At 43.0% G+C, this 17157-nt stretch overlaps 1 protein-coding gene and 1 long non-coding RNA gene across 3 annotated transcripts in view; one reads left to right on the top strand and one right to left on the bottom strand.

Moving 5' to 3' along the window:
* Positions 1-10184, bottom strand: part of ACP3 (acid phosphatase 3) — a 47754-nt gene extending 37570 nt beyond the window's left edge. For both annotated transcript variants that reach the window (XM_045903787.3, XM_064587872.1), the window contains exons 1-2: positions 9976-10184; positions 2134-2229 (exon numbers count right to left, since the gene is read on the bottom strand). In XM_045903787.3, the coding sequence (XP_045759743.1) occupies positions 2134-2229; positions 9976-10092 (213 nt within the window). In that variant the 5' untranslated portion in view covers positions 10093-10184. The remainder of the gene's footprint in view (positions 1-2133; positions 2230-9975) is intronic.
* On the top strand, positions 9938-16824 carry LOC129045390 (uncharacterized). Its single transcript, XR_008505068.2, has 2 exons — positions 9938-10053; positions 14753-16824. It is a non-coding gene; the product is annotated as an uncharacterized LOC129045390 (long non-coding RNA).
* Positions 16825-17157: the final 333 nt, after the last annotated feature.

Here is a 17157-nt window from a genome sequence, read left to right on the forward strand (position 1 = left end):
TTACAGCTGAATTTTGAAGAGTCATCTTCTATAGCGCAGTGGTTTTCAAATGTCAGCATGCACAGAATCACCTGGAGGATTCATTAAAATAAGGTTCCCAGAAATGAAGCCCAGAGTTTCTGGTTCAGTGGGGAGGGCCAGACAATTTACATTTCTGACAAGTTTCCAAGTAATGGTGATGTTGCCTGTCCAGGGACCACACTTTGAGAACCACTGACTTAGAAAGCCATCACCTTGTCATTATGTAGATTGCAAGTACCTGGCCAAGGGCAGGAATTTGAGCTCTAGAACCTTGCGACTTCAAGAGTGGCCATGTACCAGCGTCACTGGCTTCACCTTGGAGTATATTAGAAATAAAGACTCTTAGGCCTATGTCAGACCTGCTGAATTAGAATCTGCATTTTTTCTTTTTTCCCCAAGTCTTATTGAGATATAATTGACATACATCACTGTATAAGTTCAAGATATACAGAATACAGTTTGGTAGACACACACACACACACACACACACACCCTCATAATGGAATATTATTTAGCCATAAAAATGATAAAATCCTGCTGTTTATGACAACATCGATAAACATTGAGGACTTTATGCTAAATAATATAAATAATATAAGCCAGACAGAGAAAGACAAATACTATATGATCTCATTTATATGTGAAATCTAAAAAAAATTTTTAAAACCAAACTCCTAGAAAAAGGGATCAGATTTGTGGTTACCAGAGGCAGTGGATGGGGGGGAGAGGATTGGGGAAAAGGTGGTCAAAAGGTACAAACTTCCAGTTACAAGGTAATAAGTAGTAGGGATTTAATGTACAGCATAACGACTATGGATAAAATAGCTCTATAATACATATGAAAGTTGTTAAGAAGGTAAATCCCAAGAGTTCTCATCACAAGGAAAAATATTTTTTTTTTTTGCTTTCTCATTTTATTGTATCTCTATGAAATGACAGATGTTGACTAAATTTATAACAGTGATCATTTCATAATATATGTTCTCTCGTTTAAGGAGCCGAAAGCTGGGTAGGAGTGAGGTATGGTGGGAGGAGCTCTGACCACGGAGCCAAAAGATGCTGACCTCAAACAGCCTCTGTGGGATTTCTCCTCTATGAAACATTGTGGTTGAATTAGGGAAGTGATTCTCAGACTTGGCTGCACATTAGAGTCAACTGATCAACTAAGGAGTTTCTAAAAATCCCAATGTCCAGGTCATACCCTAGATGAATTAAATAAGAATCTCTGTCTGGGAGGCAGACAGACATCGATATTTTTTAAAGCTCTCCAAATAATTTCAATGTTTAGCCAAGACTGAGACCCATTAGTTTAAATGCTTAGTTACATATTTGGTTAAATGTTTAGAGACATTCAACTCTAAACATTCTATGACATTTTCTTAATGTATTTAAACATTGCTTTGGTCGGGACAGAAGCAACACACGTGGTCTCTGGCTCCAAACAGAAGAGCCATCCACTCTTGCAAGAGAAGGGAGTGGGTCACGGGGGCAGTGACTACAGATGCCTCTGTCCCCCACCAACCCCGTCTTCACCTTCTCCTTTGGTGCTCTTTAGGAAGTAGGGCTTTAAGACCATTTATAAGAAGGCCTCAATCCCAGTATATCTAGCTGATTAAAAATAAAATTTGATATCAGCACTTCCAGAGGGATCCTGTCTTCCCAACCCTGCCGATTCAGTTTATCGATTATAATATTATTTTCTACTTCCTCAGGAAGAGGCTGAGAAACTCAGGGGGCAGGCTTCCAAGTATCTCTTGGCTCTCCTCAGCATCTTTAAGCTAATGTATTCATCTGTTGCCATGCACAGCTCTTAGGCTTTAATAAACCCAAACAGGGCAAAAAAAGATCAAAACGAGCAATTTTATACAATTTTCCTACAGTTACTAGTCACTAGGGGTGACTTGGTCATGATCAGAAATTGTCGAAGTTAAACATTAGTGCCTCGCCTTTCACAATCAAAACACATTTTCGACTTTTAGTTCCTAGGTAATTGTGCAAAATAATCTCCCAGATCTGAGTAACTGAAGTGGTTATATGGTTTCAATGTATTACAAACTCCACATAGTTTCCCTTAAGACTCATCAGCAAACTTTAGTTGAAAATCCAACCAACCTGAGTGAGTTGGCCAAATCCTTGTGGCCATGAGGATTCCTTAATGGCGTCGTTAGGAAAGGTTTCAATGGGACTTCGGTCTCCATGCCTAAATACCTGAAAATAGATCAAGACAGTAACATTACAAATTTCACTTAGGTGTTTTGCCTCAGCTCATCCTAATAGATTTTCTTCTAAACCACTGGTTCTTAACCTTGGCATGTGGCCAGGGCATCAGGATTTTAAAGACATCCCCAGGTAAGGGGCGCCTGGGTGGCTCATTCGGTTAAGGGTCTGCCTTCAGCTCAGGTCATGATCTCAGGATCCTGGGATCGAGTCCTGCATTGGGTTCCCTGCTCAGCGGGGAGTGTGCTTCTCCCTCTCCATCCGCCATCCCCCCGCTCATGCTCTCTCGCTCTCACTCTCTCAAATAAATAAATAAAAGAATCTTAAAAAAAAACAAAAAAAGACCTCCCCAGGTAAATCTCAGGTTAAGAAGTGCTGTTTTAAGCTCACTAACACTTTCTCGTGTTTCAGGTAATGTAAGTAACAAGACAGTCAGTCTTTAGAAAGCAGGTGAGTCACTCATGGAGACTGGTTTGTATATTGGGGCAAGAAGGAACACAAAGCTTAGCAAGATCACTTTATTGCAGACAGACTGATGAGAAGTATTCTTCCTCAATTATGGTGTTAAAATTTTTACATATGCTAAAATAGTAGATTTAAATGGCACATATAATTTGTGACCATCTTGAGCCAATGATTAGTTTTTAGATTAGAGATAAAGGATTTATGGAGAGGGAGATTAGAAAAGCTAATTCTTAATATTTTAAGAGCATACTTCTGAATTTGTATGTATGTCATGCTATTTTGATTGCACATTTTCCTCTGTGGGGAGAGTAGTCTGGACTTCCAAAACCTTGGTATTTTATGACTCCCATGTGCTTTCTCAATAAAATACCAAACTAAATACAAAGCTATTTTGTAAGCGAAAGATAAGACATGAAAAGCACTCAAGAAATCCAAGATGACGTCTATCCTGATGCCATGATGCCAGCAAACATTTTTAATACAAAGGAGGGCCACGTAACACGTTGCATTATTTGGGATTTCCTGCACTTGTCATTGACACCACCTGGCTAAGATGCTCCGGTAGACACGGAATAAGGAACAGTCCTAAATGTTGGCCATCTTCCAGATGGGATTCCAAGGAAGTGAGAGAGGCTTATAGGACCTGGGCTGTGTCTCTGGTGTCTAAAGAAAACTTATCTTTTGGTCCCCTCAACTGGTGAGAAATAAAAATCGCAGTAGAACAGGCTACAGCAAACAGAGACCCTGGTGTAGTGGATCTTTTTTTTTTTTTAAAGATTTTATTTATTTATTTGAGAGAGAGAATGAGACAGAGAGCATGAGAGGGGGGAGGGTCAGAGAGAGAGGCAGACTCCCTGCCGAGCAGGGAGCCCGATGCGGGACTCGATCCCGGGACTCCAGGATCATGACCTGAGCCGAAGGCAGCCGCTTAACAAACTGAGCCACGCAGGTGCCCCGGTGTAGTGGATCTTAAGAAATAATTTTGGTCAGGTAAGAAACTGCTGTTATGAATGGTCCCTTCATGGCTGGAAGAAAGGCTGCATAATCTCAGAAATTATCAAGGCTAATCATTAGTGCTCTTTTTTTTTTTAAGATTTTTATTTATTTATTAGAGAGAGCATGAGTGTGTGTGTGTGGGGGCAGATGGAGAGGGAGAAGCAGGCTCCCCACTGAGCAGGGAGCCTGATGTGGGGGCTCGATCCCAGGACCCTGGGATTATGACCTGAGGCGAAGGCAGACACCAACTGAGCCACCCAGGCGCCCCTCATTAGTGCTCTTTGTATAATCCAAACATATTTTTGACTTTTTAGATCCCAGGTAATTGTGCAAAATACTTTCCTAGATCTGAGTAACTAAAACTGTTACGTGGTTTCAGTAGATTATAAATCCTACAATGTTTAGTTTCCAGGGCTTCTCAACCTCAGCACTGTTGACATTTTGGGCTGGATAATTCCTTGTGAGGGGCCATCCTGTCCAGTGAAGAATGTTTAGCAGCGTGCCTGGCCTTTGCACACTAGATGCCAGGAGCAGTCCCTAATTGTGACAACCAAAAAGTTCTCCAGACACTGACAAATGTGCCATCGGGGGCAAAATCATCTCTGGTTGAGAACTCCTGAGTTAGCCAAAGGGAAGTCAGATGAGAGACATTGCAGCAAAATAATTTACAACACTTCCTACCAGCCTATGACCACAATAACTCCTCAAGGTTTTTTGAATGCTTACTGTGTCCCAGAAACTGTGCTAACTGCTTCTCATGATTTAATCCATTCATCAGTTCTCCAAAGCATTTATGATTATTATTATTATTTTTTTTTTTTTTAAGATTTTATTTATTTATTTGACAGAGAGACACACAGCGAGAGAGGGAACATAGGCAGGGGGAGTGGGAGAGGGAGAAGCAGGCTTCCCGCCGAGCAGGGAGCCCGATGCGGGGCTCGATCCCAGGACCCTGGGATCATGACCTGAGCCGAAGGCAGACGCTTAACGACTGAGCCACCCAGGCGCCCCCAAAGCATTTATGATTATTATCTTCATTTCACAAACAAGGAAATCAGCCCTAGGTAAGTGACCTCCCCAAGGTCACACAGCGTGTTAGTGGCACAGCAGAGAGCCAAACACAAACCGTGTGCCTTCAAAGCCAGCATTCTTAACCCGTGTAAGGGGCTCATTTCTCTGCTAAAATGCACCCCTCAGCATCCCAACACCAGTGGGTGATCTGGGATCTGGGGCTTCTTTATAAACTCTGGTCTTTTCCTCTGAGATTGGAAGCTCTGTGTGTTGCGGGGGGAGGGGGAGGTGTTGCACTAGAGGAAAACCTTGATGTAAGAAACAATCCCAAATCCTATTTAAAAAATAAAACTGAGATTATGCATCTAAATGACAGTATAGGCTGGGGAGAAAAATAAGCATGGTTCCCTTAGAGGAGGGTTAAACAGCAGAGCCCTGGAACATAATCACAGGTTTGAACAAGTTTTCTTACTCTGTCCTTACAGGTCAGGAATAATTGTACTCCCTTATACTGTAGTAGGTTTTAAGGGTTTTTGAGGTAGTGACTCACACATGCTGTGAGCTCTTCAGAAGGGGTGTCTCTCAGAGACAATTAATAAACCATCCCTTCCCTGCCCCCAGATGCTGGAAATCACTATGTGTGCGGGTGCATGCGCCTGCATGCATATGTTAGTACGCTCAAGTGCACACGTGCATTCTTGAGCTCCTGGAGTTTCAGCTGGAGCCTCTGGACTGTGCCTCGGTGCTCTTTTTTTTTTTTCTTTCTAAAGATTTTATTTATTTATTTGACAGAGAGAGAGACAGCGAGAGCAGGAACACAAGCAGGGGGAGTGGGAGAGGGAGAAGCAGGCTTCCCGCTGAGCAGGGAGCCCGATGTGGGGCTCGATCCCAGGACCCCGGGATCATGACCTGAGCCAAAGGCAGACGCTTAACGACTGAGCCACCCAGGCGCCCCGCCTCGGTGCTCTTTTAAGCCTGTGGTAAGGCAAACTTCTTAAATGCAGCTCTGCCGAATTTATAACTTCTGTTCTCAGTCCAACAATCATACTCTATGAAATCCTTTAGAAACCTAAACATATAGGGTCAGCCCTAGGACTATTTTGCAGTCCTAGTGGTAATTGCAATAGGAAGACATCCAGGAGAACAACCCCTTACGTGGTTGCAACCCTCCACATTTTGTAGTCTTTTCCCTGCTCTCTCTTTCAATTTTCACAACTCCGGTGAGGCCAGGCTGGCCCTACTGCTGTCCTAACAAAGAAGGAAACTGAGGTTCAAAGAGATTGAATGAGCCGTCCAGATCTCCTAGTTTTCATGATTGCTACCCACTGTTTTCCTCACCACATCACATTCACTTCATCCTTTTATTTTTATTTATTTATTTATTTAAAAGATTTTATTTATTTATTTGACAGAGAGAGACACAGCGAGAGAGGGGACACAAGCAGGGGGAGTGGGAGAGGGAGAAGCAGGCTTCCCACGGAGCAGGGAGCCCGATGCGGGGCTCGATCCCAGGACCCTGGGATCGCGACCTGAGCCAAAGGCAGACGCTTAACAACTGAGCCACCCAGGCACCCCTCACTTCATCCTTTTAGATCACAGGTAACTTTTTAAAAAAAAGAGCCATGGCTTGGTACCCCCATGAATGATCCTTCTCCATCAAGTCGGCTGAGCAGATTCTGTGTGTTACATCATCCTACCTGATCTGGCCCTGCCCACCTCGATGTTACTACCTTACGCTCTTGCTAAAAACACTTAGCCACAGAGACCCTGCTCTTCCATCAATACATTGTTCTAGCCTCAGGGCGATGATGTTCTATCTGCCTGGAATGTCCTACTTCTACTTCTAATCCTGGCGGTCACTAAATTCAGGTCCCTCCTGAAAAAGGCAACCAAGAGACGTCTCCCTTGACCTCCCATACTCACCATACTTATTAGTCTCTCTCTAAAAAGTTAGAAATAATGATTCTCTAAGGGTTTTCTAATGGGACACTCTGGAAAAAGAAGAAGGTGGATTCTGTGGTCAAAGTTTAGGAAATATAGTTTACTACTAGATCCTTTCCTTTAAAGCTACAGCACATATTAAAATATTATTATTTTTTTAAAGATTTTATTTATTTATTTGAGTGAGAGCGAGAGAGTGAGAGAGAGAGAGAGCATGAACAGAGGGGCAGAGGGAGAGGGAGAAGCAGACTCCCCACTGAGCAGGGAGCCCGATGCGGGGCTCGATCCCAGGACCCCGGGATCATGACCTGAGCCAAAGGCAGACACTTAACCAACTGAGCCACCCAGGTGCCCACACATATTAGAATATTAAAGACTGAAGAGTCTTGCCCTTTAGAGACCTGAAATACAGTGTAACCCTTGTTCTGTTCCCAAAATGGATTTGACTATTGAAACCCACTTTTTTAGCCAAGCAACTCCTGTTAACAACTTGTCAAACTAGTATCCCGTGGGACACATGTTGATAAACCTGTTTTAAAAGATTGTGTGATAACTCTGTTCATGAGACAGAACAAGAACCAAGGACAGTTTCCTCCTCTTTCTGCCAAGAACAGCTTTACAGAAGTGGGAAAGATTTATTATTCTTGGATCACAGAGAAACAGTGAGGAAACTACCTACTGATGATGTGTTAAGTCTGTACACCTAACCTCCAGGGGGAGATCTCAGCTCCATATGCTGGCTTAAATGCACACAGCAGGAATGGAATATGTGTAGTGATTAGGGGCATAGCCTCCTCGATCGTACAGCCTGGATTCAAATCCTGACTACACCATAGTTACCGTGTAACTATGGCCAAGTTGTTTAACCTCTTTGTGTCTCAATTTCTTTATCTATAAAATAGAGATAGTAAGCTTTTTTTTTTTTAAGATTTTATTTATTTATTCATAAGAGACAGAGAGAGGCAGAGGGAGAAGCAGGCTCCCCGCTGAGCAGGGAGCCCGATGCGGGGCTTGATCCCAGGACCCTGGGATCATGACCCGAGCTGAAGGCAGATGCTTAACCATCTGAGCCACCCAGGCGCCCAAGATAGTAAGGTTTTTTATAAAACTTTATAGAACAGTTGCCAGATGTAGCAAACCAAACTACAGGATGCCCAAATATTGCACGAAACATACTTTATACTATAAAATTATTTGTTTACCCGAAATTCAAATGTAACTGGGTATCCTGTGTTTTCCTAGAAACCCTACTTTACAGGGTTGTTGGGAGGATAATGTGACATCTTCCATATCGAACTCTCAGAACAATGCCTGGCATATAATAAGCATTGAGTAATGATTGGTTATTGTTACAAAGGTTACCACTTTGAGCAGAGGCACCTTTCTTTTATTCCGGTTCTAATGATTTTCTAAGGATTTGCCTGGGCATATAATTTAACCATTTATAGTCATATATTCTCCATAATCAATAAAAAGAAGAAAGTAGTATCTCATTGCTTAAGTCCTTAGATATTGTTTTGTAAGGGCCAAGAAATTTGTATTAAGTCGCCCTTCATCTACCATTAATGGAAGAAAGCCTTCGTAGGAAAAATTAACATTAGCCTTGTGTGATTTATTCCTTTTAGCTCCAGGAGAGCTATCTTTGTAAGGTTTTCTTTTCTTTTTTTTAAAAGATATTATTTATTTATTTGTCAGAGAGAGAAAGCAAGCAGGGGGAGTGGCAGGCAGAGGGAGAAGCAGGCTCCCCGATAAGCAGGGAGCCCCATGCGGGGCTCGATCCCAAGACTCCAGGATCATGACCTGAGCCGAAGGCAGATGTTTAACCGGCTGAGCCACCCAGGCACCCCTGTCAGGTTTTTCTTAGGGAAGAATTAACTTGTAGTCCCTGAACACATGGTAACTGAGCATGAAGGGGGAGAAAGGAAGCCCACAACAGTTTGGTAGTCGAGGGAAGTGAGCCTGCGCTGGAGTAAAACAGGGAGTGAATCGACCACATGCGGTTAACTGCAAGTTCATGGTAGTATCTCAGAGAGGATTACCTCTCAACCAACTTGCCACAGGCTGACAGTGTTGACAGTGCCATTTCCGCGGCGTCCCCACACTTGCTTAATGCACGTGTTGGCCAGGAACCCATGAATATAAGTAAAAGTCCAACTTGCACGGATTTCTCTACAGAAGGTACATGATATGACACATTTTTTTTTTTCAGCACCGAAGTGTGACAGCTGGTAAATCATTTGTAAATAAATTGATGATATGTTTCTCTGATTCTCTCTCATGTGTTGACTTAGGACCTAGTAAAGATAATTTGCATAATCATATGGTCAGAAATTTGTTTCTGTAGAAGGGAAAGAAAGGACTTCTGAATTCACTAAGCTGAGGAAATAGGAACTTCATGTTTCATTTTTAGGTAAAAGATGACCTCCCTGCAAATTATAGAAATAAATTGAGTATTCTTACAGTAAGAAAATTTACTTATTTGTCAGCATATTTTCAGACTATCAAATAAAAAAAGGTGAGGAAGAGAAAGAGATTGAGAGAGCGGGTGTGAAAGACAAAGAGAGGGTCAGAGGCGGAGGAGACTGAGTGAAACAGCTCAAGAGAAGTAGAGAAACAGAGAAAATCACAGACAGAGAAACCGAGGGATTAATCCCAGAACTCATACAGATAAAGTAATAAATCCCCTTCACTTGGCAAACCCCCTTCCTACCTATTTTGAAGGCAACGTCAACAGTATATTTTCTTTCCTTAACCTCTCGCACCAGCCACCCCTCTTTTCCCATAACTTGTCACACGTGCCCCGGGTGGAGAAAACGTTATTTTAATGATCAACCAAATCTACATATCAGGAAGTCCTCCTCGAAATCTCGAATTTAGTTTCACTTTTATGCTTCAAAATCTGTTTACAAATATAGTTTCCGATTTCCTGATAAAGAAAAGGGGAAGGGGCTACTTCATGCAGAAGATGACTGTTTTTAAATAATCATTACACTGAATGAAGCCTGGTTAGCTCCTGGTGCTAACGTGGCTAGCTGAGGCTTCCCCCGCAGCATCGTGTGGCTATCAGAAGGAAATGCACTCAAGGCAGCTGTGAGGTAAGTGAATAAATAAATAATAGCAGCAAAGGCACAAATAACCAAAGCAAACACTTTTTGTCAGGACACGTTAAGTATTCGTTAGGAGGAACTTGCGAAACTTGATGATTCACTTTCTGAGTTTGGTCTCTGGGAGACAGCGGTAGGGGTAAAGTGAAACCTGATACTTGGGTATCAGACCCTGCTGGTAACAGTTTTAAGGGAAAAACAATGAGAAAAGCCTACTCACCAACGTCACCAACTTCAGCTCCTTAGCTACCGCACCTCGGCCTACCCAGGAGAGCAGAAGCAAGCAGCTAAGGCAAAGGTTTGTTACCCTGGCCACGGGGAGCAGGGCAGCCCTCATGCCGGGGAGTGCTGTCTCGGGCAGGAGTTCGGAGGTGCTGTTTCCAGAGCAAAAGCCATTAGAGGGGAAGCTACTTAACAAAGGGATAGAAAGGGAAGGAGTCACTGGGAGGAGTCAGACTCAGAAGTAGTAAGATCACCAGGTAGTTTGGGGCGGGGTTTGGCAAGTGTCTGGTCAGATAATTTGGGGGCTGGGTGTGAGAGAGCACAGTCTTCTGGATTTAAGGTAGAACACTGAGCTCCAGGGAGGGGAAAGCTGTTGCTCAAGGTCACGGAGCATGTTAGGAAATTTTTTTTTTTTTAAGTTTACCATTCTCTTTAGATAGGGTGTGATAGAGTGTTTGGTCTGTGCCTGTCACTTGGGAAAGGGATCTACCTTGACTTTGGAAACCTTAGGCCAGTGATTCCTAATCTTTTGGGAATCCAGGAATATAGGCACAGTAATATGGAAGGAATTGCGGGTACTGGCATATTTTGGCTTCCTTTTGTAAAACTCATGTAGTCTAGAGAGGTGTTTTTATTTATTTTTACTTATTTTTTTTTTTGAGAGGTGTTTTTAAATTGAAGAAAAGTAAGAGAAATTTTATTTTGAAAGTTTTTAATGACAACCTTAAGGTATTTGGGGTTCATCCGTGGCATCTCAAAATTAGGATTAGAAGTACCTTTCCTAACCTGACGCAATTGAAAAACAATGACAGGGCGCCTGGGTGGCTCAGTTGGTTAAGCGACTGCCTTTGGCTCAGGTCATGATCCTGGAGTCCCGGGATCGAGTCCCGCATCGGGCTCCCTGCTCGGCGGGGAGCCTGCTTCTCCCTCTGACACTCCCCCCTCTCATGTGCTCTCTCTCTCTCATTCTCTCTGTCTCAAATAAATAAATAAAATCTTTAAAAAAAAAAAAAGAAAAACAATGACAGCAACAACAAACTGACCTATAACTCTATGTCACCATCTTGGCCCAGGAGCCCTATGTTCTGCATTCTGGGTGAGCCACACCCTTGCTTCTCCAGCCCTGATCTCATCAGGGACGCTGCAAAAGAGGATAATCCGGACTGAGTAGCTTTCCATTTTTATCTCAACCCACCAGCCCCATTGTAGGTTGAACTGTCATGATGCTTCCACTCCATCAGCTGAGGGAGAGCAATGGTTTGTCCCATAAGCTGTTCTCTGGTACATTGCACATACCTGTGGCAGGAGGGTTCTGTGGTCATGGGATCATAGGATGCCCTAGAATGTGGTGTGTGGGGGGCTGGTTGCTTCTTTTGGTGTGGGAAAACAGTGTGTGAAGAATGAATGAATGTGTGGTAGGGTTAGACATTTGAGGGGTCTTGGGACCCTCTCTTTGCTATCACATGCTTCACCTGCTAGTCCCCACTGTCATTTTCAGTGGGTGACATTTTGAGGAGATGGGTTCAGGGAAAAGGGGATGAAGACTGAGAGATCGTGCAGGGCAGATTTGAAATTGCCACATTGATGATCCCTGCCGTATGCACCAGGCAACCTGACCAAGGAAGCTCCAGAACCCGTTTACCTTTCACTTGACCCACACGCCTTAAATTGTGCCAGATACATGATTGTGTTCAGTGTTTTTTCAAGGATCAGCCTGGCTCCTCATTCTCTTGCCTTCTTTCTTTTTTTTTTCTTTTAATTTTGTTTTATTTATTTGACAGACACAGCGAGAGAGGGAACACAAGCAGGGGGAGTGGGAGGGAGAAGCAGGCTTCCCGCTGAGCAGGGAGCCTGATGCGGGGCTTGATCCCAGGACCCTGGGATCATGATCTGAGCCTAAGCAGACGCTGAATGACTGAGCCACCCAGGCGCCCCCTCTTGTTTTCTTTCTTATCTGCCTCTGGATTGATGCCTGGCTATAGACTTAGTGCTTCCGGGTAATGGCTCTGGTTCTCTAACCCACCTATGCCATGTTCTGCTAGGTTGGATAGAACCCTCTTCTGACCCAGATCCTACTTTCTCTGCATCACCTCCTCTGGGCTCCTTTTAGCCCTCCCAGTAGGAACAACAGCAGCAGAAGCGGCCAACAACTCTTAGAGAGAGAACCAGAAAAAGGCTGATTAAGTTGAAGACATCTCCATTTAAACTGATTCAAGTTGGAATAAGTGGTTTATACTTCTATTCTCCACCCTAGTCACCACGTTAATTTCTACTTTGATTATTAAATTATAAGGGGAGGAGAAGATCATAAATATAGATCTGAACACCATGAAGTTGAGTCTGAAAGAACCTCAACTCAGATAAAATTCATTTAAAAATCTTCTTTGGTCTCTTGAACCTTGAACTCCTAGGCCTTTGCAAAGATTTAAAAGAGTCATCTGGAATAAACATATGGATATGGTAGCATTAAAGGTGAGACTTCAGGGCACCTGGGTGGCTCAGTCAGTTAAGCGTCTGCCTTCGGCTCGGGTCATGATCCCAGAGTCCTGGGATCCAGGGTCCTGGGATCCCGTCCCCCAGCGGGCTCCCTGCTCAGTGGGAGTCTGCTTCTCCCTCTCCCTCCCCTCCCTCCCTCCCCCACTCATGCTCACTCTCTTTCTCTTGTGTGAGCGTGTGTGCAAAAATAAGTAAATAAAGTCTTAAATAAAAGGGAAAAAAAAGGTGAGACTTGAGAAAATATTGGGATGTCTTTATTGATATCCCAATATAGGGTGCCAATAATTTTCATGTCGATGATTAGCAGAACTTAGTGTCTGAATCACTTTTGTTTCCTTGTATAGCAAGTGTTCCACCTCTATGTAACTAAGACAGCATAATGTTAGGAAGTCACGTAAGTGGAGCAGGTTGGGTTCATTGGAAAGCCAACTCCCAGATGGAGATTTGCATGTAGGAAATTTATTTAGGAATGTTCTCAGGATCAACAACAGAAGGGGGAAGAGAAATAAGCAGGGTTGGGCAGAGGGAGAAGGCCTCAGCTGACACTGCTAAGAGTGTGGAAGCTGGTATAGCCTTTTGGAGTTGTCCTGAACTGGGGTGAGGGCACTGGTTTTTTTTTCACCCCTGCCTCAGCCAGTCTTCGGAGGTAGGCTGCTCCCAGCTGGGAGTGTGACTGTGGGTAAGGTGGCTTTCTTCTGCCATGGCAATTCTGAAAGGAATTGACAGCTGAGTAATGTCAGACAACTAAGTCCCAAGAGCTGGAGGGAATTAATCCTTCAGCTAATGAAGGGAGATTTGGGTGATATTACACAGAATCCTTGACAATGAACAATTATTCATAGGGAAAGAATTCACGACTCTGGGTAGATCAAGGGCTGTAAAAGCACTAAGTGAGCCTCTGATAGCAAGAGTCTGGGTTGGAGTTAAGATCCATCAGTAGATATATTGGTTGCTCACCAAGTAGAAAGGCTGTGTTTAAACCCCCTGACCTTCACAATTGCATTATTTGACTCTCAGTGACTTATGGATTATTGGGCACTAACTAGTAATGATTGATCAATAGTTAGCATCAGGGCAAATTGTTGCGTCAGAACTTGGTTACAAAATTAGCTGCTCTGAGGCAAATTTTTTTTTTTAAAGATTTTATTTATTTATTTGAGACACAGAGAATGAGATACAGAGAGCATGAGAGGGAGGAGGGTCAGAGGGAGAAGCAGACTCCCTGCCAAGCAGGGAGCCCGATGCGGGACTTGATCCCGGGACTCCAGGATCATGACCTGAGCCGAAGGCAGTCGCTTAACCAACTGAGCCACCCAGGCACCCTGCTCTGAGGCAAATTTAATCTAAGAGGGGCTTAGAATAGAAGTGTTTCTCCCCTCAACTGATCATTTTAGGTGTTTAGTGTCTGTAAGTCTATTTGCCCTTGGTATGTCTATTTTATTTTGAATATTTAGGTAAATGTCCAATATCAGTGTCATTGGTGGTATGGGGGGGGGGGTGTATTTGTGTAAGATCAGTGACAATGCCCTGCCAAACTTGATGGGAGCCTGAGGCAAAAGGAAAATTGGTAATGCTGATCCTGTCTTTATTTTAAACTTCGACATCTTTTTATTTTTTATTTATTTATTTTTAAAAAGATTTTATTTATTTATTTGAGAGAGAGAGAATGAGAGAGAGAGCACGAGGGGGGGGGGAGGGTCAGAGGGAGAAGCAGGCCCCCCGCTGAGCAGGGAGCACAATGAGGAACTTGATCCTGGGACTCCAGGATCATGACCTGAGCCCAAGGCAGTCTCTTAACCAACTGAGCCACCCAGGCACCTCTAAACTTTGACATCTTTTTAAATGATAGATTGCTTTACATTAATTTTTGTTTTTCAAAATACTGTGTTAAAATATGGGTGCCTGGGTGGCTCAGTCGGTTAGGCATCTGCCTTTGGCGCAGGTCATGATCTCAGGGTCCTGGGATTGAGCCCCGCTTTGGGTTCCCTGCTCGGCGGGGAGTCTGCTTCTCCCTCTGCCTGCCACTTCCCCTGCTTGTGCTCTCTCTCTCTCTCTGTCAAATAAATAAATAAAATCTTTAAAAAAATTACTGTGTTAAAATATTATTGACCATCATTAAGAAGTTTTGGGCATCCCCTTATGTTATGAGCCCAAGGTGAATGCCTCACTCTCCTCACCCTAGTTCCCAGACATGGCTCTACGAATTGGAACATGGGAGAGAACAACTTCTTTTTTCTTTTGAGATGAAATAATCTGACTTCCTTTCGTTCTGTCTCCAGGGAATTGAAGGCTTGGGCAGGGTAAGGACATCAAGAACTAAAAGGAACAGAGGACTTTTATCTGTTAGGCTGAACCAAGCTGACCTTCAGCTACTCCTCAGACTGTAGTTACCTGCATCCGGCTGGCTTACTCCTTCATCCCTGTGATAACACTACTTTCCTCACATTCAGAACTAACTCACCTGAGAGAAGATGTGACAGTGACTCATGCCTGAGAAGGAGCTCTGAAGAACAGGGATGGGGTCTGAAATGATCCCTCAGGAGCGCGTCTCAATTGTTCAGGCTCTGCTAGGAGAGACAGTTGTGTCGTCGTCCATCTTGAGAGTCATTCCAAGGCTCTGGTCACGGGGATAACCAGGCAAATATTGTCCTACCACTGTTTCACCTCTAATACAGCCATCCAGACTGACCATCATATTGGTTCTACTGTATTTAACATGGAAGGGAAAGAACTCACCACTTATAAAAATATTATCCTATCTCATTTTGTGTAATGTGTTGAAGAAACGTGCACATTTTGATGGTGCTTTTTTTTCTGGGTGATGTGATTGTGAGTGGTTTTACTTTCTTCTTTCTGCTCTTCTCTACTTTCCAAATTTCTCACAATGAACAGATATTTTTATTAAAATCAGAATAGGAATTTTAAAATGTCTACTATGAGCGGTATGCTATTTCTCACTTGATTACCTGGTACTCTCAGAGTTATAGAAGGTGGGTCTGAAAGGTCATTGAGTTTATAGCATAGTTCACCTGACGATTCCTATTATAGGGCCAATTCTTAAGCTGCCGAAGAGAGAAAAACTTCTCTTTCCTGTCCCAATTTCTGTCTTGTCTTTTGATGTATCTTGTATTAAAAAGATCCCACAACTTCCTGTAGTATCGTGAAAATCCCAGGATAATGCAATAGCCATTTAGAAAGTCCTCAGTCTGTCCTTAAGAATTCCCTGAATCACATCATGTCAGTGGCCCATTAAAAATCCTCCACTGGCTTCCCACCATACTTAGAATAAAATCCCAAATCCCTCCATGACATACAAGGAGCCTGCTACCTCTTCAACTTATCTCTTCTCACTCTTCCCTTGTTCACTCTGTTCTGGTCACATCAACCACATCGATCGCCCAGCAGGCCAGGAAAGGTTCCACTCCACGCACCTTGCATTTTACAGCACCCTCTCTCCGGTACAGTCTTCTCTCACATGTGGCTATCTCTCACTTTACTTCTTCACACAGGCCTTCCTTGACCACCCCAGTCAAACTGGCAGCTTCCCAACAACCTCCGTCACACCATCCTGCTTTACTTCTGCTATGGCCCTTTTCATACCTGTCATTATGTTACACATTTATTTGTTCGTTTATTGTCTGTCTCCTCCATTAGAATGTAAACTCCGTGAGAGTGGAAGAGTTTACTGCTGGGTCCTCATTGGATAGAACAAGACCTGGCACATAGTAGGGGTTTAGTGAATATTTGTTGAATGAATGAATGAATGAATGAATCCTAACTAACAATTCCTTTATCTAAAAAAAAAATTTCCCAACACGTTTCACACTTTCTTATAATATCTCTAAACTGGTATTCTGTTTCTTCCATTACCAGAAGGGTTTTTTTTTTTTTTTAAGATTTTATTTATTTGAGAGAGAGAGAATGAGAGAGAAAGAACACATGAGAGGGGATAGGGTCAGAGGGCGAAGCAGACTCCCTGCCAAGCAGGGAGCCCGATGCGGGACTCGATCCAGGGACTCCAGGATCATGACCTGAGCCGAAGGCAGTCGCTTAACCAACTGAGCCACCCAGGCACCCCCAGAAGGGTTTTTCTTTGGATAAATAAAGTCATGTCAATCTTTATCTCTTGATTCTGAGACTTTCAAAGTTTTATGATTTTCTAAGTCCTCTTCTTCAGTATTTGACTGCTGACTTGAGGCTCTCTGTTAATTTCTGTCAAGTGGGATGTGTTTTGGGGGAAACAGATGAAGGAGACATATTTTTGAATTCCATATTTGATGTGAAAAATTATTATAACTTCATTTTATGTGATAATGTTTGTGCTTTATTTTAATAAAAATATTTTAAATTACTTATCACCTCAAAAAGTTAAAAATAGAACTAACCTATGATCCAGGAATTGCACTACTGGGTATTTATGCAAAAAATACAAAAACAGTAATTCGAAGGCATATATGCACCCCTATATCTATTGCAGCCTACTTACAATAGCTAAACTATGGAAGCAACCCAAGTGTCTATCAAAAGATGAATGGATAAAGAAGATGTCGTATATACACACAATGGAGCATTATTCAGCCATAAAAAGAATGGGATCTTGCCATTTGCAATGACATGGATGGAGTTAGAGAGTACAATGCTAAGCGACAGAAGTCAGTCAGAGAAGGACAAACACCACATGATC

The sequence above is a fragment of the Mirounga angustirostris genome, unplaced genomic scaffold (genome assembly GCF_029215605.1).
Source record: "Mirounga angustirostris isolate CCGP_5_RB_7025 unplaced genomic scaffold, mMirAng1.0.hap1 SCAF_1, whole genome shotgun sequence".
Lineage (NCBI taxonomy): Eukaryota > Metazoa > Chordata > Mammalia > Carnivora > Phocidae > Mirounga > Mirounga angustirostris.